Here is a 27,805-nt window from a genome sequence, read left to right as displayed (position 1 = left end):
GTACCATAAGGCCAAGCAAAATGTCTCCATATTAAAAGTTTTCTGGAGAGGAGGAAAGAAGCTTCACCCTTCAAAACTTCTTTATATTTATATTCTTTGTCAATGATGGTGATGCAAAAAAAAAAAAAAATGAGCTGCTCAACATCTTGGTGCACTGATGAATAGAAACCATTTATTTCGAGTAGGTTTTAGAAGCCCAAATATCCATTTCTATAGCTCCAGGAGACATAAAAAGTCATCTCCCTTCTTTAAGTCATTGCATGACTTTCATAGTGGCCAGGTCATGTACAGGACCACTGTATCTCCCAATTTTATTACCTTGAAAATTATAGCCTCAAATACTCATTCTCCATATAACAAAGTTTTCTTGATGCCATTCAATAAGATGATAGAGCTTCTCTTCAAAACAATCCATCTCATAAAGTATGTGTTTTTTAACAGAAAAAAAGGTACTTGTCCAAGAAAAAAATAAGGCCAGTATTAATTTTTTACTTGTTTTATTATCAGCATATTAATGAAAATAATTACAATACAAAATAGGCCAAATTTCTCATATATAATAACTTTTATTTAAATCCTAGCCCCTTGATAATTTTGTAGATGGAGCAGTAATGTGGCAACATAAATAATTTAAATAACTCAGGAAGAGCAAATTGAGTATCTGTGATTTTTAGAATCTAGAATACACTGCTATTCTTTTTCTCTTAATCTGTCTGATTATACTCTTTTGTTTTCCTTTCTCTTAAAAGCGATGTCTTGCCTGACCAGGCAGTGGCACAGTGGATAGAGCATCAGACTGGGTTGTGGAGGACCCAGGTTTGAGACACCGAGGTCACCAGCTTGAGCATGGGCTCATCTGGTTTGAGCAAGGCTCACCAGCTTGGACCCAAGGTCGCTGGCTTGAGCAAGGGGTTACTCAGTCTGCTGTAGCTCCCCGGTCAAGGCACATATGAGAAAGCAATCAATGAACAACTAAAGTGACGCAACAAAATCTGATGATTGATGATGTTCATCTCTCTCTGTTCCTGTCTGTCTGTTCCTATCTATACCTCTCTCTGACTCTGACTCTGTCTCTGTAAAAGAAAGGAAAAAAAAAGAGCAATGTCTTGAATATTCATCATAATATCCAGGATATACAAATGGGCCAAGGAAATTGGGTCCCCTATCAAAGTTTTAAAATATTGATGCCAAATATAAAACTATAGGCTGTAAATATTAACAAGTTCACTGACAGAAAACTAAAACTCAGAATGAAATGTACTTCAGTAGGAAACCCAACCATGATAAACATTCACTAGCATACCGTTTCTAAAAAGCCATATATGAATAATTTCTATCAAAGTCAAAGATCATGGATTGGCAGCCTTCCCTACCCACCTTAATCTAAAAATTTAACCACTCTTCTTGACATTTTTATCCCCCCTTCTTTGTTTTTCTTTCTTAGCACTACTAATTAATTTACTAACTCTTTTACAGTAGTCTCTCCTAATCTTCAGGGGATATGTTTCAAGACCCCCAGGAGATGCTTGAAACAGAAGATAGTACCAAACCTTAGATATACACTTTCCCCATACATGCAAAACTTATGATAAAGTTTAACTTAAAAGTTTAGGCAGAATAAAAGATTAACAGTGAAAACTAATAATAAAATAGAAAAATTATAACACTATAACACTATACTGTAATAATAAAAATTATGTCAATGCAGTCTTTCTCCCCACCCCCGATAATGAAGATGGCTACTAAGTGACTAATGGGTGGGTGGCATATACAGTGTGAATATGCTGGACAGAGGGATGACTCGGGTCCTGGGTAGGATGAGGAGGGACAGCTGGAGATTTCATCATGTTACTTAGAACTTAAAACTTATGAAATGTATATTTCTGGAATTTTCCATTTTATATTTTCAGACTGCAGTTGACCTTGGGTAACTGAAACCATGGAAAACAAAACTGCATATAACGGGGGATTACTGTACCTGAAATTTTTCCTCATATGTTCAATTTCCCTCTCTAGAATGTATACCCCCTGAGGGTAGGGATTTTATTTCTCTCGCTTACTCTTTTGTTCATCACCAATCCCTAAAAGAGTGTCTAGCACCTAGTAAGTAATTAATAATTATCTGTTGTATTAGTAAATAGGTAAATAAATAACAAATTCAAAATCTGGCAAAATTGCATGTGTTCTAAACAAGATTAGGAGTCAATAAAACACCATCACAAGCCAAGAACTTTGAACATAATTGATTTAACCTGCCCAATAAAATTAAGGATTTAATACACATGGCATCACTACTGGCCAAACAGCTTAGTATGTGGCTGAGCTAAAACTTGGACCTTGGTCTACATATTGCTAAAGTCCATGTTATTCCCCATCCTTGTGTTTTTTGAGCACTTCTTTACTTTCTGGTACAGTACATGATACTCCCATCTCATATTGCATAAGAACAGCATCTTATATGAGACGGGTTCCTTTTATTGGGGAATGGTATTAGAAACCAAGATTTGGTGTTAGATGTGCTTTTTGTTACTGGAGTATCACTCCAAGGCTCTCTCAAAAGACAGAGCTAGGAAAAAGGATTCTTGTATACTAACCCATGCATAAGCACATATCTGTAAAAACTTCTTTATGTAATCATTTATTTCTATACTAAGCAAAATATGAGCTTACACTGATTTTTGGAACTATAATCCAAATTTACACAGTTCATTCTAGTATATCCTTTGTTAATCACCCAGTTATTAACACAACCTACTTTTATTGTTTATTGTCTGTTCCTCACTGTCTAGAATTTAAGTCCAGAAACAGAGGTCTTAATTGTTTAACAAACTTTGTGGCTATAAGGCCTAGAACAGTGTCTTGCTACATAGCAGTGGTTAATTTGTTGAATGAGTGAAAAATAACCAAAAAGAATGTATTGATTATATAATTCATAGTAGAAAAAACAAAGATAAAATATTTTGAGGCTACCCATTGATATGAGTAAAATCATTTTTTAGACCAAAGACAAACACATATCAATCCATCGTTAGGCTGCATTATTCATCTGCATGCATTCATCATCATTTAGCATTGAAATTTTCTCACAGGCAATTCAAGAAATGGTTGGTATTTTTCTCCAAAAGTTTACTAACGAAGATCTTAATCATGTCCAAAACAAAAATAACAAATCTCAAATGTCCTTTTCTGCAACAGATATCACCTTTAGTCGTAGTAGGGTGCAGAACAGAGAGAAGAGACAGGAGACAAGGAGATCATCCCTCATCCTTACATGTTTTACAAAACTAGTCGAAAAGGTTTCAAAATCTCCCCCATTGTCTAAGAGCCATGTGTCACTCAAAGCTAACCAACAAAGTTTGGTAAAATTGGTTCTAATCTTATAGGTGTATGACCAGTAGCTGTGGCCACCATCACAGCCACCTGGACCGAGTAGGTTCACATTTAATTCAGACAGATCATAATGAACTGTGGAGCCAAGAACTGTACGCCATTTTCCTTTATTCTAGACTTGTATTGGCCAACGACTGAAAAACAAACACACGGGACACCAAAACCCACTCACATGTTCCTTCAGTTCTACAACCAGAAGAATCTTTCCAGTTTTCCTAGAATCAAAGGCCTAATAGACTCACTCAGTCCCCTCTGCATGCTTCCATTCTGGCGGCCTCCTCTCCTCCACGTGGCCTCCCTGCCCTGGTACAACACGGGCGCCTCCTCTCTCTACAACAACGTGGTCTCCCTCTCTCCCAAAATGGCCTCCTAGCTCCTCCTTTTAAAACTTTTTGGCATGAAGGTCCCTCCTCCAGCACACATTAGCATATCCAAGCCCCTTCCCAAGCATGAAAGGCAATTAGCTTTTTCATGTGAGCAGCAGCCATCTTTAACAGAGTGAGCATAAAAATTACAGTTTACAAACTTATTCTTCCAACAGTTGGCTTCACATTTGTGTACTTACTACTACTTCTCAAATTGCTGATAAGTCTTGTCTATATCTGAAAATGATGTTACTAGGAGCTATGGCAGTACACCGAGAGTCTATCATAAAAGGTAAAGAAAAGCAGTGGGGGCGGGGCTGAAAGGTGGTTTTTCATTCAAGATTTTCTTAGAACTTCCAGACTTGAACTTAGGCATGGGAGGTCTACAGAATACAATGTGGGGAAGGGCTGTCTCCCTTATTTATTGTTTCTTTCTTTCCAAAAGACTGGTAACCTCCCATCTACCTATCCCCCTCCCCAAATAAGGGCACAATGTTGTCAAGAAGAGGAGGAGATGTAAGGAAGAGGATGAAACAAACATTTACTGAACGCTCACTATATGCCTGGCAAATCCTGTGCTCTTTGCTACTCTGTAAGTTTTTTATTTTCTGTATTTTTTTATTAAAATTGAGAGGCCACTTATATGCATATTTGTGTTCAAAATCTACAAATGTAACATAGAAAAGAAATTAATACTGAGAGTTGGGGGGGGTGAAAAGGGCAAAACTATTTGCTGAGGCTTCTGGAATATTCTTTCACACAAATTAAGTAAAACCCAATGATATTTATGAGAGATGTTATCTTTTTAACATTTTTTTAAAACAGGCTGAACAATCCAAGGCATGCAGATTTCTTGAAATAGTTCCTTGTTTATTTGAACAAATGAGTGTCATGGCACAACTGCAAGTCCATAGATAACAAAAGAGCACTGGGAGGAGAAGTTTCCTGGAACAAGAGCTAGATGCACATGGGCGGGCCCCTGTCCCCAAATTAAGCCTTGGCCACTTGGACATAATTAGCATACCACAAGGAGAAACAAAACTGAAAAGCACATTAATGCACTGGAACTCTGTTATTATGATAAGGAGACATTGTCCAGGTGTCACCAGTCACAATGAGCTATTTCAGAGAAATAAAAACTGGAGAAAGAGAGGGTCTTTAGATGGTAATTTTCAGAGCACACTGCACCTAAAGGAAGGCGGTAATAAGGAATGTTTCCCCAGGAAGGTGTCTTGTTGTCTTTGTACAACTAGCAATGCTTCCCGGTTTCTTCATGTCTTCCCACGTGACTGCTTCCAGTCCACCTCTACCAATGTGGGATTTTATTGAGCTAAATCACATAGAACAGCTGTTGAACGATAAATTATGCTCACAGGGAAAACACTGTCAAATATCCAAGGATACAGAAAGCACAAGTCACATGCCTTTTTCCTGGCGAGTTCTCAACGTCTGCTCTCCGTTGACTTGTAATTGTGGGTCATTATCTCCTCATCAGTCCACTCCCCACTGCTCAGAACGGTCGGAAGTACTTTAGAGCTCTGCTCTCAAGAGTCATCCTATTCTACTCTTAGAAGGTCCAAAAATAGAAGGAATCTGAGCTTCCTTTGTTCCAATCTCTTCAGCAAACATCAGTCACACCACAGCAAAGCCACATGCCAAGGCACAGCAGGAAACGAGCAAGGAAGAAATGGTCTGTTCTCTGGCTACATTTCCCTGTGTTGGAGTACCACTTTCACCAGTGGAAAATCACTTTTGTAGTTATGGTACAACTGTACAAACTGCTCATCCAAAAAAAAAAACAAACAAACCAAAAAAACCATCACCTGTTTTCAGCCAGGTGGCAGATCTCACACCAAAAAAATTATACCCGGTAGACATTCTTAGCAGCTCATCTATACCCATGATCATACAGTAAAATTTCCAACAAATTATTTGGATTCTCTAAACAAACACTAAATGAAATCCTTCAACCAGTGTCAACCACAAGAAAGCAAGTGTGTCACACTTGGGTAATTTCACATTCACTGAGTCTTTTTTCATGACATTTTATATTTTATAAAGAGCAGGTGTGTCTCACTGGTAATTTTTTTTTAATTCTAAGTTTCTAAAAATAGATCCCACTCTCAAGGTTTTTTTTCCCCTCTGTGGTCTAAGAACTGAATGTATATGCCCAAGCAGAATCATAGGATTATTAGAAGATCAATTTAGGAGCAAGTTGAAGCTTACAGCCAGTAGATGGCAAAGGTGTGAGCAATGAATGCAATTTGATTTTCGTAAGTCATTTTCTCCCTGCAGAAATATAAACACGATCCCCATGATTTTTTCTACCTCACTAAAACATTCATTCAACCATACCACAAACATTCACTGAAGGCCCACAGGGACCAAGAATGTGAATCCCAAGCTCTACTGATTTGTGTTACAATTTGTTTGAAAGTCTGTCCCACTCGCTTTGCTAGCCCTCTTAGAAGGCAAACCTGGAAATCTCAAGAAAACTAAAAGAACATCATTGAATACATTTAAAAAGGGGTATTTTAAGCACAGCTGCTGGGCTGCAGAGAACCTGGGAGGACCTGTTTCAGGGATGGACGTAAATGCATTCTAAAACTCACTGAGACGAGAGGGTGGCCCATTCCAGGGACACTAAGGGCTTATTCTGAGATGTCCCTGCCTTCTGCTTCTGACTTAACTAAAACTACTGGAAATTTAGGATTTCAGTCTTAGACAATCAAGACACTGTTTAGAAGACACAATGGTTTTAATATTAAAGAATTAATAGCATTCTGTTATGGGGCTATAATGCCACTGTTTTTTAAGTAAAATAGGCTTATAATGACTACTCAAAATTACAAAGAAGTACCTACATATTTTAATACACTTCACCCACTGAACTTTCTACGAGGCCAGAAAACACCTTAGTCCACATCAACACACCACACACCATCCACTTAAATCAGAGGTTGGCAAACTACCACCAAATCCCGGTGAGCCACACCCAACTCACCAACTGTTTCTGTGTTACCCACGAGTTTTTAAATTTTAAATGGCTGGGGAGGGGGAAAACCAAAAGAAGGACACTATTTCCTGACACATTGAGGTTATGTGAAATTCAAATTTCAGGAGCACAATGAAGGTTTTATGGAACACAGCCATGCCATCTTTACGTCGCATCTGTGACTCCTTTCCTACTGGGACAGTAGTCAGGATGGCCCTTAAAACCTAACATGTTTACTGTCTGGCCAGAAAAAAGATTTGTTGACTTCTGCTTTAAATAACAAGATGAGTATTACCAAATGAAGGTATCTTTAATCCACAACAAGGTTCCCCTACCCAACCATGCCCAAATCTTGCCCCCCTCACTTGCTCTGACCGGTAGGTCTGCCCAGCTCCACCCAAGAAGGGGTTCTTTCTTCTACAGGTAGCTGAGAGGTGGAGCCAAAAGAGCAAAGAGGGAAAGGTGGCAAAAGGGAAATATACTTAAAAAGAACTAGAGCCTGACCGGGCGGTGGTGCAGTGGATAGAGCATCAGACTGGGATGCGGAGGACCCTGGTTTGAGACCCTGAGGTCGCCAGCTTGAGCGCGGGCTCATCTGGCTTGAGGAAAAAAAAAAAGCTCACCAACTTGGACCCAAGGTCGCTGGCTCGAACAAAAGGTTACTCAGTCTTGGTCTGCTGAAGGCCCACGGTCAAGGCACATATGAGAAAGCAATCAATGAACAACTAAGGTGTCACAACGAAAAACTGATGATTGATGCTTCTCATCCCTCTCCGTTCCTGTCTGTATGTCCCTATCTATCCCTCTCTCTGACTCTCTTTCTCTGCCTCAGTAAAAAAAAAAAAAAAAAAAAAAGAACTAGAAAAATGTAGAAAAAGCAGATACATGTGGTGAAGAAAGTTCTGGAAAGTATCATCCACTGGAACATTGACATTAATTCTCTTTCTATAAAGGGCAGAAGCAAACACCAGTACTCAAAGCCCTAGATGGGCTCCAGCTTTTTTACTACCATCTCAGAACCATCTGACTTTGAGACAAACTATAAAATCATGTGGTCTACACAGTAAATAAGACAGTGAGAGTAGTAGACAGAGTATAATTTACATAATTTATTCAGTAGGGAATCATTACTCTGTTCTAGCAAGTAAAATGAAAATGTATGTTTTGAAAATCAGTAAGCAAATGAAACAAAAATATTTTAAAAGGTGAGTCAATTGTGTTGTGATGTGCTATTCTGACATTTTTAATTACCTATAAAATCTGCCAGTATATGCATTTAAATATTACATTTAACAGTGTTTCTCAGTTGTTCAGACATGGCAATGAAAAGCTGCCTCAGCTTGTCATTTGCCATTAAACCTACAGAGAATGTTAGCGACAAAGAAAAAGTAGAAGAAAAGGGGTGGCTTGCTATGTCAACCAGGTTGTAGGCATGCAGACATTTTCATCTATAAAATGCAAATACCTCGAAGTGTTTCAAATGACAGCATGCGATGCTAATAAGGTTCATGCTCTCATGTTTTCTTAATACATTTTCAAATCATAGTCAATTTTCAATGATAATTTGTCAGCTTCTCCTAGTGCATCAGTTCCGTCATGAGAACGGCTTAATCACTTCTGAAGGTGAAAGTACCCCCTTCACGACAGAGCCCCATTTAGGAAAGTAATGACTCCAGGGTCCTCAAGAAGTTAATTAAAGTTCTATAAAGACTTTACAAATACATCCAAAAGCTGTACCTCGGAATGTTTGCCAAGATGAACCTATCAGGTGCCAACTTCCTCTCTAATTCAGAACTGTCAGTGATGAATCGTAGGGTGTTAAGAATATAGATAAAAGTGAAAACTAAAGTCATTCTCCTTCCCAGGAGACACTCTCATCATTCTCATTGCTATGAGAAGTCCTGCTGCTGACAGCACAGTCTAAGTTTTGAAAGGAAAAGCAGTAAGAAGGCTAATAAAAATGTTAGTAGATAGTAAAAATGGCCAGGGGTTTAATATCTATAAGGTATATGGCCTACAAGCAAGTCTCAATTCCTTCTCAGGCAAATCCCTTCCTAGTCCTTTCCTCTGGTGCTCTGAGTAACAAAGGAGAGGAAGGGAAGTCTGATGGACACCACTGTTCAGGACTCTGGCCTGGTCACCTGCGTGTACCCCTTTGTGCTTACCTCCCATGAATCACTGGAGCTTCCCCTCCTCCAACCAAGGTGTAAACAAACAATGGGTGCCTGAGCACACTGTAGGGGTGCCTGGCCACATACAAAAGCATCTCTTAACTCCAGCAAAACTCACAGGGAGGGACATCTGGAGAGTAAATACGCTCCCATGTGCTGAGACCATTATATCTCATTATACCTGATTTTTAAAATACTGATTCATTCATTATTTACAGTAACAAATTTAGCCAGAAACTGAGAAGGGCTCTTCCAGCAAAAGGAAATAAAAATCCTTTCTTTTTTTTAAGGGATAAAGAATGAAATGAAAAGAGGAGTCATTAACTTCCCTTATTTGACATCAGACTAAAGAAAATAACAGGGACCTGTGAACATTATTGCCGTGAGCAACTGAAGGTCCCCATTTGTTTGAACAGGTAATAAGAATCAGAGCTGACATTCAAGTGTGCCAGGCACTATTCTAAGCACTTTCCATATATTCGTGTACTTAATACTCAAAATAATGTATAAATAAATGCCATCATCTTTTAAAGGCAAATTAACTGATACATCTTTTAAAGGTGAATTAACTGATACAAAGAGTTAAAGCAACTTGTCCAGGTAATATAGCTGTTACCATCCAATCACATGGTATTTCTCTATGTTTAGGAAGTACAATTTGTTTCCTAGAGCAAGTTTAAAGTTTCCCATGTAATACTGTATCTAGTAAACGTTATCTCTTTGAGCATCTATATCTCTTGACAAAGTACTAAAAGCACTCACACACTTAGTGTAGCTTAATTAGTTTACAATGTCACTAACATATAAAAATATATTTGATCTTATGTTCTTACATTTCACAAATTTTACACCACACTATGAGATTCAAAACAGAATTGGCTATTACTCTTAAAATATCATTAATGCATCATCTTAACTATGTTAATCAATAAAATACAATCCAGAAGTAGGTAGGAAGGTAAATTCATGTTAATTACTTCAAATATCTTAATTAACTTCTACTGCTAATGATATAGCAATTAAGGTTTAACTATGTTATACATCAGTTTTCTACGGAGTGATGTTGTTGAGCATCACAAAAATCCAATGAAATGGGGAGGGTTAGGCCCAAATGTTCAAAGATTTCTAATCTCATTGAGAACAACAAGTAAAAACTAAGTTTTTAGACTTACTGAAGCATATTTCCCTCACACACACCTGTTTCCTGGCTAACTGCTCCTTTCCCTTCTATTCCCATGTTACCCTGCAGGCCAGGAGGCACATTATGGTAACAATCACTTCTGAAAGTACTTGAGGATATGCACCAAGCACCACGGATGGAGTCAATCTCCCGTTCCTTTTTTTAACCTTCTTTGTTTCTGAGCCTTGGGAGGCAAGTTACACAGATGGCTACACTTTTTAAGAAGGGGTATAGTCCATTTTTTCTTTCTCTTGAGTCTGAGCTGGTCCTGTAGTTTGCTTTAAGGAAAAGAATGCAGCAGACATGGAACTGTCATTCCCAAGGTTGAGCCTGTGACTTCCACTTTCTTGGAACCCAACCCAATATTGTGAGATATCCAAGTCATGTGAAAAGGAAACTGAGGCACCTACTAATTGACAGTCCCAACTGAACTTCCAGCCAAGAGCCAGCACCAAGAATGAGTCAGATAAGTAAGCCATCTTGAATGTCTCAGTCCAGTCAAACCTATGGATGACTACAGCTCCCGACTGAGGCCACCTGTGCATAAGAACCTCCCAGCCAACCTCAATCAATCCAGACTCTTAAGAGATAATAAATCATAGTTTTTAAACCACTAAGTGTTTGAGATGGTTTGTTATACAGCAACAGATAGTCCAAGCCTTTCTATAACACCTGAGACCAGGCTGAAACCAGCCCCTGCTTGACCCCAAAACATCAGGGCGCTACAATGGAGTTGAGAAAAACACTTTCCAATATAAAGCACGGTGGCTTAGACCATGGACATAGGAGCCAGTCTAAGTTTGAATCCTGATTTTGCCTTTCACTAGATATGTACCTAATAGAAGTTACTTCACTTTTCTGTGCCTCAGTTTTTTTGTGTGTAAAATAGATATAGCAATATTCCATAGGCTTATTATGAAGATTAAATATCAGTATTGGTATATGTAAAGCACTTAGACCAGTCCCTGACACAGAGTAAGAATTCAGAAAATATTCTCTTTTAATATTATTATTATTATTATTATTATTATTATTTATTTTGTTTTAGTTCTAAGAAACCACCATCTCAAAGCTATGTGAGAACCCTATACATAGGAAAAAGGAATGTAGAGTGTGAAGGTGAGGGCCACAACATACTTATTTGATCTTGGATCATGAGAAAATGATTATGCCAAGCCATAATCAACGTAATAAATGCTAAACCTAATTGGCCTCACACCAGCACAGGAGAAAACCAAAATTCAGAGTAAATGTTCAGTTTACGGGTCACTCAAAACAGAAATGTCAGACAATTAGTCAAATTTTATCTGAGAATAAACTACTCCTATGCGTAAGGACCCACACTTTGGGAACCTTATAACTGATTGCTGTTCATTAAGAGTACTAAGCTTTACTTACATACAATGTAGTCTTGGAAAGCTGTTATTTGGAATGATCTAAGCTATCATCATCACACTCACATCAACTTTGTTTTTAAATATTTTCTAGACCCTGGTCAATTGGCTCAGTGATAGAGCATTGGCCCCACATGTGGATGTCTCCACTTTGATTCCCAGTCAGGGCACACAAGAGAAGCAACCATCTGCTTCTCCACCCCTTCCCCTTCCCTCCCCCCCTCTCTCTTTCTCTCTCTCTCCCTCCCTCTTCCCCTCCTGTAGCCATGGCTAGATTGATTAGAGCACTGAGGATGGCTCCATGGATCCTCTGCTTCAGGTATTAAAAATAGCTTACTTGTGAGCATGGCCCCAGACGGGCAGAGCATCAGCCCCAGATGGGGGTTGCCAGGTGGATCCCAGTTGGGACACATGCTGTCTCTCTTATCTTCCCTACTCTTACTTGGAAAAGAAGGAAAAAAAAGTATTTTCTAGTTTACTTCAATAAACAAATCAGGTTACATATCATGGTAGTATTTGCATAGGTCATAAAATTAATTTTAAATATTTAGTAATACTTGGTTAATTTATTGTTTTGGTTGTTTATTGTTTTGTTTTGACATTTTTTACCATAATATATACATACTTTGGGAAATTGCTTTTGTTAAAATAATTATTACATTTGTTGAATGCAGCAAAACATAGAGGTAATCCATTTTACTATAGGATTAGAATTAGAAAATTGTATTTTGCCCCAGCACTTTATTCTATATTTTAAATTATATCAAGGACCCATATTTACTTATGTCTAAAGCAATCATCCCAAATGAATTAATATACAGTAGCATAAATTTAAGGGGTTTTTGTTTGTTTGTTTTTGTGACAGAGACAGAGAGAGACAGAGAGAGGGACAGATAGACACAGACAGAAAGGGAGAGAGATGAGAAGCCATCAATTCTTCACTGCAGCACCTTAGTTGCTTATTGATTGCTTTCTCATATGTGTCTTGACCAGGGGACTACAGCAGAGTGAGTACCCCCTTGCTCAAGCCAGCAACCTTGGGCTTCAAGTCAGTGACCTTTTGGGCTCAAATCAGCGACCATAGGATCATATCTATGATCCCACACTCAAGCCAGTAACCCTGCGCTCAAGCTGGTGAGCTCGCACTCAAGCCAAATAAGCCCACATTCAAGCCAGCAACCTCAGGGTTTCGAACCTGGATTCACTGTGTCCCAGTCCGATGCTCCATCCACTGCGTCACCACCTGGTCAGGCTAAATTTATAATAAGTTTTTGAAATACTTGGTACTCTGTTTCAGCTCTTGAACAGCAGTTCTCATGGGACTTTTCACTAGTTCCCAAAGCTCTCCATTTGTCACTTCCACATATTTCTATTCAGAAAATTATTGTAGATTTGATTACACTTACTCATATCCTGGTCTTTGGACATGGTTCCATCTGTTTTTCAAGACAATTGTGATGGATCCATAAATTTATACTCAAGGAGCTCAATCAATTAGAGGCTCTGGGAAAATGTGTCAGGTTCATGCCTATCTTCTGCATGACAGCATCACTAATCCACATTAGTTATTCTTCTTCTTTTCAAATTATTTATAAGCCTTAGGTTAGCTTAAGAAAATTGAAATTTTCATTTCATGCCTGATAATCGTGCCTTAAAAGGTGAATCTCAAAGACACAAATTAATTGCAAATCACATGATGCACAAATGAAAAACTCTAAAAGTTAAACTTTTTACAAGATTTTATTTATTCATTTTAGAGAGGAGATAGAGAGAAGGGAGGAGGAGCAGGAAAAATCAACTCCCATATGTGCCTTGACCAGGCAAGCTCAAGGTTTTGAACCGGTGGCCTCAGCATTCCAGGTCAAACCTTCAGTCACTGCGCCATCACAGGTAAGGCCAGAAATTAAATTATTAATGCCATTGGAATCCAGTTTCCAGATTTCTTCTGCAAATACTGACAATCCCACCTATTTTAAACTTCTCAATGCAAACTACATTTGGTATTTTAAATAGAAACAGGGAACACAGATTTTATAACTTTTTTCCTCTCTCTCTCTCTCTCTTTTTAATTTATTGATTTCAGCAAGAGAAGAAGGAAAAGAGAGAGAGTAAGAGACAGGAACATCGAGTTGTTCTTGTATGTGCCCTGACCAGGAATTGGACTGGCAACCTTTGAACTTCAGGATGATGTTCTAAATAACCAAGCTATCTGGCCAGGGTTTTTTCTTTTCCTTCTGTTACCTCCTGTGGGCTTAGAACCTTACTCTTTTATGTCTGCTTAACTTCAGTTTCATGTCACTATCAGATCTGGTCAATTATACACTCTTCTGCTTTAGTTTAAGATGTCATCCTTACCATTTTGTATTTTACATCACATCAGTTTTTCAAAGGGCTGGATCAGCTTCAATATGACCAAAAAAAAAAAAAGCTTTTTTTTCCAAAGGCATTTGGAGGTTTATGGGTTTATGGGTATTGTGTTATTATGTGATTAAACACAAAAAGTTTAAAAATATATAAAATTTCAGTAGTATTACTGTTGGGAATACTTCTGTGTCCACTATGTAGTTGCTCACAGCAAAGAATGTAAGTAATCAAAATTTAACTGTACAAACTTGAAAAAGGCAATGAAAAAGAAAGCCTAGTAAAGTGAAAAAGTATTCAGATTAGAACTAGGTTCTAATCATTATTCTTTGAATAAGAGGACAACCAAAATTTCCAGACTGGTAAAGTTTTGCTTTACTTGCATTTGTTTTCCATAAATTGAGCTCATCCAGGGTTTCAATGCTTAAGTTAATAAAGTACTACTTAAATAAATTGTGAACATTTCTAGTTAATAAAGTTGATTTAATTTGAGTATAAGATTTTACCAACTTACCCTTTCAGAAACAAAGATAGGTATAATTTCATTAATAAATAATAAATTAATCAAGGAAACCATTTGAATAACATGTATTTTGAGTTTCTCAGATAAAAATGTTCCAAATTTCTCAAAACACATCTCTACAAATTCTAAATCTTGATTTTACCATGATTCGCATAAAATGTTTTTATTTAGCATATGTAAATATCCCTGGAAATAACTAAACTCAAGTGCTCTCATTTTTAGCAAAATTACTTCAGGAAAAAGAATGTCACAAGTGTTTACCTGGCATGGTTGTTTCATTTTAATGGCTATGACATGGTATCTGTAACAGCAGAGTTCACAGGTCCAGGAGCCCCTCTCACTGATCCACTTTAGCAGGCACAGCTGATGTGTATACCTAACTGACCCGTCACATCGGCAGGGGTTCAACAGCTCCCCCTGTAAAGAAAACAGCTCAGTGTATTTTTGCTTGTCTCTCTATTTTTAAAAATCTAGCACTTGTTGTTGTTTTTTTTCTTTCAAAATCATTTACCCAGAAGGATTTCAACATCAAACTCTATCCTAGGAAATGAAATTAAATTTTTATAACTCTGATGGGAATGAAACTAAAGTCTTAAAACTATTTCAAGGATATTGCTTAGAGTTATGACATAAATGTTCTACCAACATACAAAATGTCTACAAGATGTAGCTCCTAATACTCTTGGGGGAAAGCTGTACTATTAAATCTCTTTAATAACTTTTAAGTGGATGGTCAGATGCATTTCCTCTGCAGTTATTCTTAATCGTTGCTAAAGAAGAAATGCATGGCATCCCAGAAAGTAGCTTGCAATAGCATTATGCTTTTATTTTTTTTCTAAATGTAGCATCATAAATATTGACTTAGGGCACTATATTCCTGAAAGCCTGCATATTATTATGCAATTTCCTTACTTTTAAAAATATTAAACCTAATGTTTTCTCAGACCACACATTTTGTAGGAGTGATATATTATCCTGTTGTCTTCATGTGTCCTCTCAAATAAGTTTGCATTCGCCTCTCATAGACTTTATATTTTAGAATTGTTTCTAAAAATATATAAAGTACGTGGTTACCTAAATAGTGTTTCTTTCACAGGGACAGAGTACATTCCTATTTCTCTTATAAAAGTGTAACATGCTTGCCACACCACTGATATTAAGTCAACAAAATTTGCAACAAGGAAAGATATTGCCCTTTTGGTTTTGACATGACTCACCCGTTTGTATTCTGGCACGATCTGCCGATACATTTGTAGAAAAATACTACAGATTTGTTTCTATATATAAACAAAAATCCATTTAGTAAATAAAAGATACTTATGGCATTACCATTAAAGCACCTGAGGAATGTTTAACTTCAAAACAAATAGGGGGAAAAAAAGTGTAGCTCAAATAAAACCCTGTGTTCGCCACCAGAACATTTTTATCTGCCTTCACAGGAATGGAAAGAAGAACACGGAGTAGACGCCTCACGGTCAACCGACCAAACCAGCCGCACAGCAATGCCAGGATAGGCGAGCGCTGTCCGTGGTACTGAAAGATCGGCAGTCGCGAGAGAGAGCGGGACCATCCCCGCCCGTGCAACCGCCAGCGGCCCCGGGGTCCCTCCGGGCCTTACCTGCTCAGCTCCCTGGAAGCATATCTTGCAGATGGGCTGGTAGTGCTGGTGCTGATGCCCGGTGCGCTGGTCGCCGCTGCTGCTGCTGCGGCTGCTACACACCGAACGCGTCTCGGGCTGGTCGCCGGCGCGCCGCCGCTCGCCCTCCCCGCCCGGGCCGGCCTCAGGCTCTCCGGGGTCACCCTTCTCCGCTGCCGCCTCGGGGACCGCCGCCTCCAGAAGGTGCCTAGGACCTTCCGCGGAGTCTCCAGCCGCTGACACCTCCTGGCCGGCGGGTGGCAGGGGCGGCGAGGGTAGCTCGTCCGCGCCCCTGCGCCGCGTGACCAGCCCCGCCGACAGTTCGTCCGGCCCCGCGGAGCGCTCGGGGGACACAGGCGGCGCGGGCAGCGGAGGCAGGTAGCGCAGGGGCGCGGGGACCGCGGTCCGCTCTCCCGGCGGTAGTGGTGGTGGCGGCGGCGGGAGCGGCGGCGGCGACGGGGGCGGCTCGGCGTCCCCGCACTCCACCCCGCGGCGACGACTGCCGCTGTGGCCGCCCTCAAAGCTCATGGTGGTGCTGCCGCCGCCCTCCCGGCAGCCCGCTCGGAGGGCCGGGCTGGGGCTGCAGCCGGAGAGAGAACGGAGGGGGAAGGGAGGAACGAGGGAGGGACAGGGGGGAGGGCTGGGGCTAGGGACTGGGGCCCCGGGGGCCGGGGGGCGGGACCGGGAGGGACGTGGAGGGCCCGGCGGTGGCTGCGGAAGCTGCTGTTCCGCGGAGCCGCCGGCTCGGCTCTGACGGAGGCAGCGCGGAATTCGGCTGCGCGAGCGAGCCGCGGGGGGCGGGGGAGACTGGGGAACGGAGGAGGGAGGAGCAGCGGAGAGGCGGGGGGACCGGGAGGCGGTATATGGAGGGAGCTGGCGCGGGGCTTGCAAAGAGAAGCGGAGGGGGTGTTCCGGATGGAGGTGCGGTGCGCGGAGCACCGGCTGGAATTCTGGGCGGGGATCTCTCAGCCGCCACCACCGATCCCACCCCGGGGCCCCTCACGTCGGTGCCGGGGCGGTTTACCCCTCTCCAAGGCGCGCGGCACTGCGGCTCTCCAGAGCGCGGAGGAGGAGGGGAGGTGGGCTTCCAGTCCAGAAACCGTTACTGGGTGAGCAAGTGGGATGCGGCAGCATTGGGCGGTGTGGGGGTGACCGAGACACGCGTGGGCTGGGAGGCGCGCGAGGTGAGTGCCCTGGTCGCACGCGAGGGCGCGCAGCCCCTGAGGACTGTAACCGCCTCTTCCCGGCGACCGCTTCCAGCCCTTCCAGTCCTCTCCTTCAAGGGCACGCTCACTGAGCCACCCGAGTCCTAAAAACAAGTCTCTGGAAACTGTGTTCTCCCCTCTGTCCTCCGCGGATTTATTTGTAAATACTTGGTGACATTTTAAATATCTTGGTCATTTGCTGGAGTGGTTTCTCCTAGTGCCACGTTCTGTGGCCGGTGGTCACTTTTATCCTTGTTTAAAGGACTCGAATGACACATACCGTAAAGTGGCTGCAATCTCGGATCTTTTTTACGCACCCTGAAGCCAGTTTCTCTGCAACTTCGTTCCGCAAAACCTCTCTGGGACTCATCTGTAGGTAGAGCAACAGTCCTCTCAGTTCTTTTCTGAAAATAAACTACTTTATCTGCTGGAAACTAATTGAAAACCGTGCACGTGCACTAGTTTCCACATTCTGCCCTGTAAAATCACAAAGCACTAGATTTGTATACTGCAATGTGTCTATCCAAATCAATGGTGATTTTCACTAGCCGAACACTTGAACGTCTTGGGCATAACAGACTCGCATTGGACATTTTGAGCTGCAGTTCATAGCTGAAGACCCAGAATCAGATAGGCAAAGTAACTTGTCCAAGGTCATAGGACTGTTAACAAAGAACTTTTGAGCTCCCTGACTCCCGATTTTCTGGCTCAAACATAACGATTTTTTTTTTTCAGTTCTCCCTCCTGCCTCCTAAAATAGTATTGCAGTACATGTGTTTAATGGCGCTGATTCTGTTAATAGTTAGATGTTTTGAAATGGTCGAGATAAACTACCAGCTTAAATTATTTTTTCCACTACACATCTTGGCAGTAAAAAAGTATATTTGGTTTTTAAAAAATACCCTAGCTCTTTTGACAAAAATTAGTTTGGTTAGAAAACAGAGAAAGAAGGTAGTAAAAAAGTCAATAAGCCATCACCAAGGGTACTAGATGAAATAGTTTCCAAGAATGTCCTCCAACATTTAGCCCCCTCACACTAGCTTTATTTTGGGTAGCAGAGTGGCAGGCAGCAAGAACATTTTAAAATTTATAATCCCTGAATGTCCTAGGAACTTATCACTTTGAAGAAACATAGTTGTAGATATGCTTTCCTTTCCAGTCTTCACCTGTCAAAATGACATTACACAAGTCTCCATATTGCCACAGTCTTAAGATAATCAGAAGCCTTAGGATAATCATAAGCCTTGATCCTAAGTCTGTGAATTAAAAGATATCTAAATGTTTTTTTTTTAAATCCCCTAAATAATTCAATTTGTGACTAGTAAGCTTCTACTAGGTGCAATAAAGTACATTATTATTTGAAGGACAGCATAAAAGCTGTGGGTTCCTGATAATGCAGAATGACTCAGACAGCAAAGTCACATGGATAATAGAGGCAACGGCCACAGTCCTAGATGTGTCCCCAGTTGATTGGTTCTGAAAAATAATGCTGGTAAGAATAGCCTGACCAGGTGGTGGCACAGTGGATAGAATGTCAGCCTGGGACAGTGAGGACCCAGGTTTGAAACCCCGAGGTCACTGGCTTGAGCACGGGCTCACCAGCTTGAGCGTGGTGTTGCCTGCTTGAGCATGGGATCATAAATATGACCCCATGGTTGCTGACTTGAACCAAAGGTCACTGGCTTGAGCCCAAGGTCACTGGCTTAAGCAAGGGGTCACTGCCTCAGCTGGAGCTTCTGAAGCCAAGGCACATATGAAAAAGTAATCAATGATCAACTAAGGTGTCGTAACTATGAGTTGATGCTTCTGATCTCTCTCCCTTCCTGTCTGTCCCTCTCTCGCTCTCTCTTAAAAAGAAAAAATTAACTTTCCCTGGTATGGTGAGCAGCCACAAAAAAGCATTATTTCTCAGTTTCTATGACTTCCAGAGTTTATTACTCTCCTGAAAAAGAGAAACTTGTTCAAGATCTTCAGTTAACTCAGTGAGTCTTCAATGGAACAAGAAAAAACACCTTTATAACTGACTTCATCCTCTGCTGTAAAAATAGAAGACAATGAGGAACACAGAAGGATGAACCACTCTCAGCAGCTGGCACCCAGGTGGAAGAAATGATAAAACACTGACATGGGGTGAAGGACAGGGTGCCCACAGCCACTGACAGCCATCCAACACTGAGGTGCTTCTACCAACTAAAAAATCAATGAGGGGAGAGGCAATTCTAGCAATTTGAGCAAATACTGAAAGGCACATCCAACTCACATCAACCCATATAAGTGAGGAGAAAGATATAAATAATACAACAAATACTTGAAAAGTCTCCATTCCCATGTCTCCATCCCCCATCTCTCAACACACACACACACACACACACACACACACACACACACACACAGCGTAAAAAATACCCTTCACTAAAAGAAGTCTTTCATTGTGAAGGTGCAAACCTTTTAAAAACCTGGAATCCAAGGACAGGTGATAGGAGAAAGGGGCCCACAGAAATATGTCTCAAAAAGTTTTTTAATGATGTTAATTGATATATGTAGGATATTCTCTTTGAACTTTCCTAGTGACCACATCCTGGAGGTGTCCCCTGGAGTTACTTCAGGGTTGTTAGATAGAAACAGTCCAGGTTACACTAGGTCAGAATGGTTTCAGAATAACCTTGAAGCTAAATTAGCTTTGATGACCTTGCTACACATCCTGTAAACAAAAGGAGAGTTGGCCTAGGGAGCTCTTTGAAATTGTTTTTCAACTCTATTAACTTTAGCCTTTACAGATGCTCCATATTTTTCAGTTGGCACCTTTGCAGTGCATGAATTTGTCCTGGTAGCCACTGAGTACAATATACAGCAGTAGTCCCCAACCCCCGGGCTGCAGACTGGTACCGGTCAGTGGGCCATTTGGTACTGGTCCGCAGAGAAAGAATAAATAACTTACATTATTTCCATTTTATTTATATTTAAGTCTGAACGATGTTTTATTTTTTAAAAATGACCAGATTCCCTCTGTTACATCCATCTAAGACTCACTCTTGACGCTTGTCTTGGTCACGTGATACATCCGTCCCACCCTAAAGGCCGGTCCGTGAAAATATTTTCTGACGTTAAACCGGTCCATGGCCCCAAAAAGGTTGGTGACCACTGATATACAGAATTCTCAGTTGTTTTGAAATAACTGAGAAAAAATAAATTAGGAACTCTAAGTATATTACAGAGCAACAGGTTAAGTTGTGTGGGTAGGAAGGTGATTTTTAAAGAGGATAGCAAAATACAATTTGTATATTACACTGGGGAACAACTTTTTTTTCATTTTCTCTTGCATAAGGTTTTAGAATTTTTTCTATATATTTCTGCATCGCTGATTTCAAATCTGAAATCCGTTTTTTGGTGCATGCTCTAGTTTTTATGCAATTTTAATTTCTTTTTGTTACAGTTCATGGCATGCATTGGTTTTCAAATTGGAGTTAAAGGGCAACGACTCTTGGATTGAACATAACCACAAGGCAATTAATGTTTTACACACATCACTTTTACATAATTGTAGATGTTTTTAAATATAAAAAATTATTATCTGATAAAACGCCCTTTTATTTTGTTTTAAGATTGAATCATGGCTTCTTCGAGCAGGTGTAAATGTAAGAATAGTCCTGACACCTTCTGTTATATATGTGGCTGTTACACACTTCAACTTCAAAGGTGCAATATTTCATCATTTGTGACATGAGCATATATTGCCTATTTTCAAGTTCCCCTTGGCTATCAAGACAAGAATTGGGCTCCTCATATTGTGTGTCATAATTGTGAGGAAATGCTTCATGACTGGACAAAAGGAAAATGCAAAGGAATGCCTTTTGGTATTCCCATGGTTTGCCGTGAACCTAAGGACCACAGCAGTGACTGTTATTTCTGCCTGATTCATACAAAGGGCATCAGCAAGAAAAAATGGCATATGATCACATATCCTAATATTCCTTCAGCAATACGACCTATCCCACACTCTGAGACACTCCCGGTTCCAGTTTTCAATGGTTTTATTCCTTCTAAAGACAAAGAAAGTGAACATGGTGATCAAGTGTATTCTGATAAGATGCATAAGGAAATGGTTGTAGAATCTGAAGGGTCTTCCTCTGATGCCAAGCAGTCATTAACACCTCAGCAGTTTAGCCAACCCAAATTGAATGACTTATTAAGAGATTTGGGCCTATCAAAGAAAGCAGCTGAGTTATTAGCCTCCAGGCTTCAAGAAAAGAATGTACTTCACTGGTCAGCTAAAGTATCCCATTTCAGGAAGCGTGAACAAATTTTTGTGGACTTTTTTTCCGAAGACAAACACTTTGTTTACTGTCATGATATCAGTAGTCTTCTCAGCCGGCTAAGTGTTACCATTTATAGTCCAACAGAATGGTGGCTATTTCTTGACATTTCTAAACAGAGTCTGAAATGTGTTCTCCTACACAACGGTAATGTTTATGCAGCGGTTCGAAGTGGTTATTCAACTTATCTGCGAGAAGATTATAATGACATAAAAATTGCCCTCAACTTTCTGAAGTATGATGAGCATAACTGGACCATTTGTGTGGATCTTAAAAATGATAAATTTCCTGCTAGACAACAGAGAAATTTCACGAAGTATCCTTGCTTTCTGTGTTTGTGGGACAGCCGAGCTCAGGAGAAACACTGGACACAGAAGGAGTGGCCTAAACGTGAAGCTCTGGAAGTAGGGATGCAAAATATTGTGAATGAACTTGTGGTTAATTGAGACAGGATCATTTTCCCCCCACTTTACATCAAACTTGGCTTAATGAAGCAGTTTGTTCAGGTTTTGAATAGAGAAAGTGAATGCTTTCAACATATTATTTCTACCTTTCCTGCCTTGTCTTTCGAGAAGGTAAAAGCAGGTATATTCAATGGACCTCAAATTCAAACCCTCCTACGTGACAAAGAATTTGCCAGGAAGATGAATAAGGAGGAGAAAGCAGCATGGCAGTCTTTTGTGGCAGTTACAAAGAACTTCCTTGGTAACAAAACAGCAGAAAACTATGAACTTCTGGTTCAAAGGATGCTGTTGGCTTTCCGCAACATTGGATGTAATATGAGCATTAAGATTCACTTCCTGAACAGTCACCTAAATAAGTTTCTCGAAAATCTTGGAGCTGTTAGTGATGACCAGACTACTGCTGGAACATCAAACGAGATTGTCCTCAACAAGTACACAAACACAAGAGCTACAAATGCACATTTTTGCCTGAATAGAATTTAAATAAGTTTTGTGCAAATTTTATGATTAAAATAAGTATTTTAATATGTTCTATTTTGAAATTGTAGACAAATTCTAATGCAATCATATCTTTTAGTGTATCAATGTCTTTACTGCATTATATAAATTATTATATTTTTCACAAAGATGATGCCCAAGAAGACATTCTACTTCATTATGTTAAATGTTGAAAATTTTACAATAAGATGAAAACCTAAAATCTTGAATTGCAAAAAAACTGTAGCTTACAAGAGAAAAACTAATGTCATATTTGAGATCAGCACACTCTAATTAAGTAAGAACAAATGTTTTTGTGGATGCAACAAAAATGTTGTTCCCCAGTGTTATTTATGAGTACTTGATACAAAGTGAACTCTGTTGTACACCAGAACTGAACCAATGTCAACACCACACAACACAATGCCATGTGCAGACAAGGCACAGTTTATATCTCCTAACTTCTCCAATGAACTCAGGTATCACACTATCTCCTTGACTGCTCTACTTAGATATTTATCCAACATCTCAAACTAACCTAGTCCGAAAGCAAACAACATCCCACACTTGCTAGTTTCCCAATCATCATGATGCCAGTAAATCAGGTATTTGTTCATCCAATTGCTTAAACAAAAATCCATGGAGTGATCCTAGACTTTAATATTTTACATCATATTACCAGTGTATAAAAAAATTTAGATGTATTTTCAAAATATACGCCAAATTTCACTACTACTGTCCACCTTTATGCCCACAATCCCAGATTAAACCATCATCACAGTGCACCAGCACTATCAAAATAGCCTCCTGTCATCCTGCTTCTTATTCTTGAATCTAGCTCCTACAGCAGCCAGGATGATGCTAGTCATATATAAGTCCAGTCATATCCCATCTTGCCCAGCACTCACTAATGGCTTCCCATCATATTTCATGCAACATCAATAATTTTAGCATGCCCAACGAGTCTTCACTAGTTTTTTACTACATCTCTGAAGGCATCTCCGTACCCTCCTCCCCACCCAAGCTCCCATCCCTGCTATTTCACCCTATGCTGACCTTGAGCATTCCCCTTTTCATTCTTCTTCCACTTATTATGGTTCACTCCCTCACTTCTCTTAGATCTCTGCTCAGAGACATTGCATCAAAAAGACTTTCCTTAACCCTGCTATCTAAATAGGCTTCTCCACTTCAATTTTAACTCTAACCATTGCCCAGTTTTATTCTTTCTCATAAATCTTTACTATCAAAATTATATATTTACATATTGTGTGTATTTTTTTTTCTCATCTAACATCTTTATTGGAAAACTGGCTCCATCAAAGATTGTTTTTTGTTACTCCTCTGTCTCCAGTGTCTAGAACAGTGCCTGGCCATAGTAGTGCTCAGCTAGTACCTATTGAGTAAATCTATGAATAATTCAGGTGATCAAGCTAGTAAGTACATATTAATCAGCCTCTGTGCTGGTTAAACCATAGTTTCCAGGTGGGAATGTAATCTGTAAGACAATTAAGGATGCAGTCTTAGCATTTGAATGTGCTCCATGTGATACAAAATATTTTTTTCATTGCTTGACTGATTTAAAATAATTCTGCTCTTTTAGTAATATGTAGTTGCTGCCCAATTAGTCATTTTCTACCATATACAAATGAAGTCAAAGTTTTGGTTGACCTTAATCTCATATTCAACAAAGGCCATCAGAACTCTGAAAATGCAACAAAGATGTCAGAAATTCGAAAATGCATGTACTGTTGTTAAGGGAAAGTGAAGGAGTAGGGATGGATGGTCTCCATATTTAACCAAACTCTTTGATCATCCATCATGTTTCTCATCTGATTTTACACTCCACTGCATTCTGCATTTGTCATTTCTACCTGTAAGTTTTGTACAATTCTTTTCTTCTCTGTTTTTCTTTGCTTCTTGCCTCTCTTCATTGCTCCCTGTGCCTGTTGGCTCTTGTGCATATGAAGGCTTTCCAGTCTAACTGAGCTGCCCAATCCTCTCTGCTCTCACTAGGTGCTGTCATCCTCAGCAATTTCCTTTGAACTGACATTTCTCCAAGAACCTGATATTGTCTCTGAAAGCTCACAAATATCTACAGTGCATGCAAATACCATCAAAGCTCTGAGATAATTAGCTTCCTAATTTCTATCAAAAATGCTTCCTTCAATCTCCCCCAAAAGGCTTTGAGACCTTCAAAACAATAAAATATCTTAAAGAGCATGTTTGATTTAGAAAGGGTTGTACTGCATTTAAAAATTACAAAAAATAGCCTGACAAAGTGGTGGTTCAGTGGATAGAGCATCGGACTGGGAAGTGGAGGACCCAGGTTCGAAACCCTGAGGACATCGGCTTGAGCATGTGCTCATCCGCTTGAGCATGGGCTCACCAGGTTGAATGTGGGATCACTGGCTTGAGCATGGGATCATAGACACGACCCCATGGTCTCTGACTTGAGCCCATAAGTCACTGGCTTGAGCAAGGGGTCACTCAGTCTGCTGTAGCCCCCCCCCCCCCCAGTCAAGGCACATATGATAAAGCAGTCAATGAATAACAAAGGTGCTGCAGTGAAGAATTGATGCTTCTCAACTCTCTCCCTTTCTGTCTGTCCCTATCTGTCCCTCTCTCTGTCTCTCTCTGTCTCTGTCACACACACACACACAAAAAAAATCTTAAAGTTATTGGGTAAAAAACAAAGAAACCTGTGCTGCTAGAGGTGGCTAAGATCATCAATGTAGCTTCTCCAATTTAAAAACAAAACAAAACTGGCCCTGGCCAGTTGGCTCAGTGGTAGAGCATCAGCCCAGCATGTAGAAGTCTCAGGTTCGATTCTGGTCAGGGCACACAGGAAAATGACCATCTGCTTCTCCACCCCTCCCTTTCCCCCTTCTCTCTCTCTCTCTCTCTCTCTCTCTCTCTCTCTGTCTCTCTCTCCCTTTCTCTCCCTTCTATCCCCACAACCATGGCTTTATTGGTTCGAGCAAGTTGGCCTTAGGCACTGAGGATGGCACTGAGGCTTCTGTCTCAAACTCTAAAAAAAGAAAAGACTCAGTTGCTGAGTAACAAGAGCAACAGCTCCAGAGAGGCAGAGCTTCGCCCCCTAGTGGGCTTACCAGGTGGATCCCTGTTGGGGCACATGCAGGAGTCTCTCTACCTCCCCTCCTCTCGTGAAACAAAAAAAAAGAACTAAACTCAGGTGTTTTTTTTTTTAACAACTCTGTGAGTTCTGCGTCTGTGAGTTCAACTTTTTAGATTCCACATATAAGTAAGATCACACAGTACTTGTCTTTGTCTAACTTTTTTCACTTCCTATAATGTGCTCAAGGTTCATCCATGTGTTTGCAAATGGCAGGGTTTCTTTCTTTCTTTTTAAAGGATGAATAATATTTTCTTGTAAAAATAAAACAAATTTTTTTTATCCATTCATCCATTGATGAACACTTAGGTGGTTTCCTTATGTTGGCGATTGTGAACAATGCTGCAATGAACAGGGGAGCACTCTGTTAACAGATAAACTGATGCAGATTAACATTTTTTTAAAGTTTGGATAAGAAATTATTTGAATCAGACAGCATCCAATCTAGCAAAAAGAAAGGGGTTCTGAGGAGCTAGACAAAACGAAAGACTTCTATAGGCAGAGGGAGCAGGAGCAAGGACGTTGTCCTCGGCAGAACATGAAGTTGGCTGTTATAATATTACTGCTTTCCTTTAGGTCAGTGATTGTACACTGGTGTGCTGCTAGAATTTTTAAAATATGCAATACCTGACTATTTAGTTAAGGGCACTGACCTCTTTTCCCTTCAAATGCCAAATTTAAAAAAAATGACAACAACAGTCTTTTGGTGTGAATGAATCAAAATTACATCTTTTTTTTTTTTTTTGTCAGTTTATCAAAAATATATTATGGTGTTCTGGAGAATTTTAGTAATTAGTTTATGTGTGCCATGAGATGGAGAAGGTTGAAAATGGATGCTTTAGGGGATGCCAGGGGCCTATTAGGCAAATTACCTAACTAGTGTTAATCAGGTGATTCCTGATTGACTGGTTCAAGATTCCATTTCTGGGAAAGAAACTGATTAAGTTTCAATTTGGTGAAGTAGGGCTTAGCATAAGCGAATCCATTTGCGGGCCATTGTCTTGTTTTTAACAAAGGTAAACTTGAATTTCATCTACATTTTTGCATTTCTCTTCCTGAGCAGCAGGTAAAGTCAGGATGGGGGACTAAGGGTGGGGGTGTTACGCGTCTGACATTTTGAGATTGATATAGCATGAAGTAGCCCAGTCACGCTCCTTCAAAATTGTTTTTGATGCCACTGGCAGAGAGAAAACAACAGGACTGAAGGAGTACTGAGTTGAGTAACTGTGATATTTCCTAGGCTCTTTTCTTTGTACTGTCTGAAAACAATATACTGCAGCACAAGGCTTGTTCACTTTGTATCAGAGAATAATGTATTTACAAATTTTGATTGAGAACAGTATCACAAGCCTAAAACTCACCTTAGCTCTGGTTCTCAACAGGGAGAAACTTTGCCAACTCCCACTCCTTACCCCACAGACCTGGAGGACACCTGTCCATGTCTGAAGACATTTTTTCGTTGTCACAATTAGTGGGTGGTGCTTCTGGGATGGAGCTGAGTACAAGCCAGGTATGCTGAAGATTCTGTGATACCTAGGACAGCCCCCCACAACAAAGAATTATCTGGCCAAAACTTCAATAGTGCCACAATGGAGAACACCCACCCTAAGTAATAGCAAAACTCTTTCTGAGGTCTGAGTATAGGAGAAATGGTCAAATTTTTAAAAATAACACCAAAAAGAAAATTATTAACTAAACAAAGAAGGATAATTATGAAAAATTTAAAACCTTCAGGGGTAAAAAAAAAAAGGTTAAAATTTAAGTTTTTTTAAAGTCCTAAAAGAAAAACAACTAGGAAAAAAATGACAGTATCCAAAGACTAATTGTGAGGCAGGAGAGTGAGAAGTAGAATGGGGAAACTGAGACAGATGGCTAATTCAAAATGACCCCATCCAGCACCCCGACTCACCTGCCTCCTTCTCCCTTGCACAACCACACCCTTAAACATTAATACAATGAGGTTCTGATCAGCATCAAATCAGCTCCGGGCCCAGAAAAGCAGCAAAAACCAGATGGAGCAGCGCCATGGCTGACAGCAGGACCCAGTGCAATAACCAATAAACCCCTACCCTAAAACTGACCAATCAGTAGAGAATGACAACCCTGAAAGGACACACCTAGAAAGCTGATGAATATTCTATTGAGATGTTCCTGACATTCCTCTAAAATCAGTGCCTTTAGAAAACAGATAAAAACCC

General features: G+C 40.2%; 1 protein-coding gene across 1 annotated transcript in view; it reads right to left on the bottom strand.

Moving 5' to 3' along the window:
* Positions 1 to 16,588, bottom strand: part of MARCHF11 (membrane associated ring-CH-type finger 11) — a 116,936-nt gene extending 100,348 nt beyond the window's left edge. Inside the window, exons 1-2 of the mRNA XM_066360786.1 lie at positions 15,998 to 16,588; positions 14,641 to 14,796 (exon numbers count right to left, since the gene is read on the bottom strand). Of these exons, the coding sequence (XP_066216883.1) occupies positions 14,641 to 14,796; positions 15,998 to 16,543 (702 nt within the window). The 5' untranslated portion in view covers positions 16,544 to 16,588. The remainder of the gene's footprint in view (positions 1 to 14,640; positions 14,797 to 15,997) is intronic.
* Positions 16,589 to 27,805: the final 11,217 nt, after the last annotated feature.

This window comes from Saccopteryx leptura, chromosome 1 (genome assembly GCF_036850995.1).
Source record: "Saccopteryx leptura isolate mSacLep1 chromosome 1, mSacLep1_pri_phased_curated, whole genome shotgun sequence".
NCBI lineage: Eukaryota > Metazoa > Chordata > Mammalia > Chiroptera > Emballonuridae > Saccopteryx > Saccopteryx leptura.
This window is presented reverse-complemented; position numbering and strand designations above follow the sequence as displayed.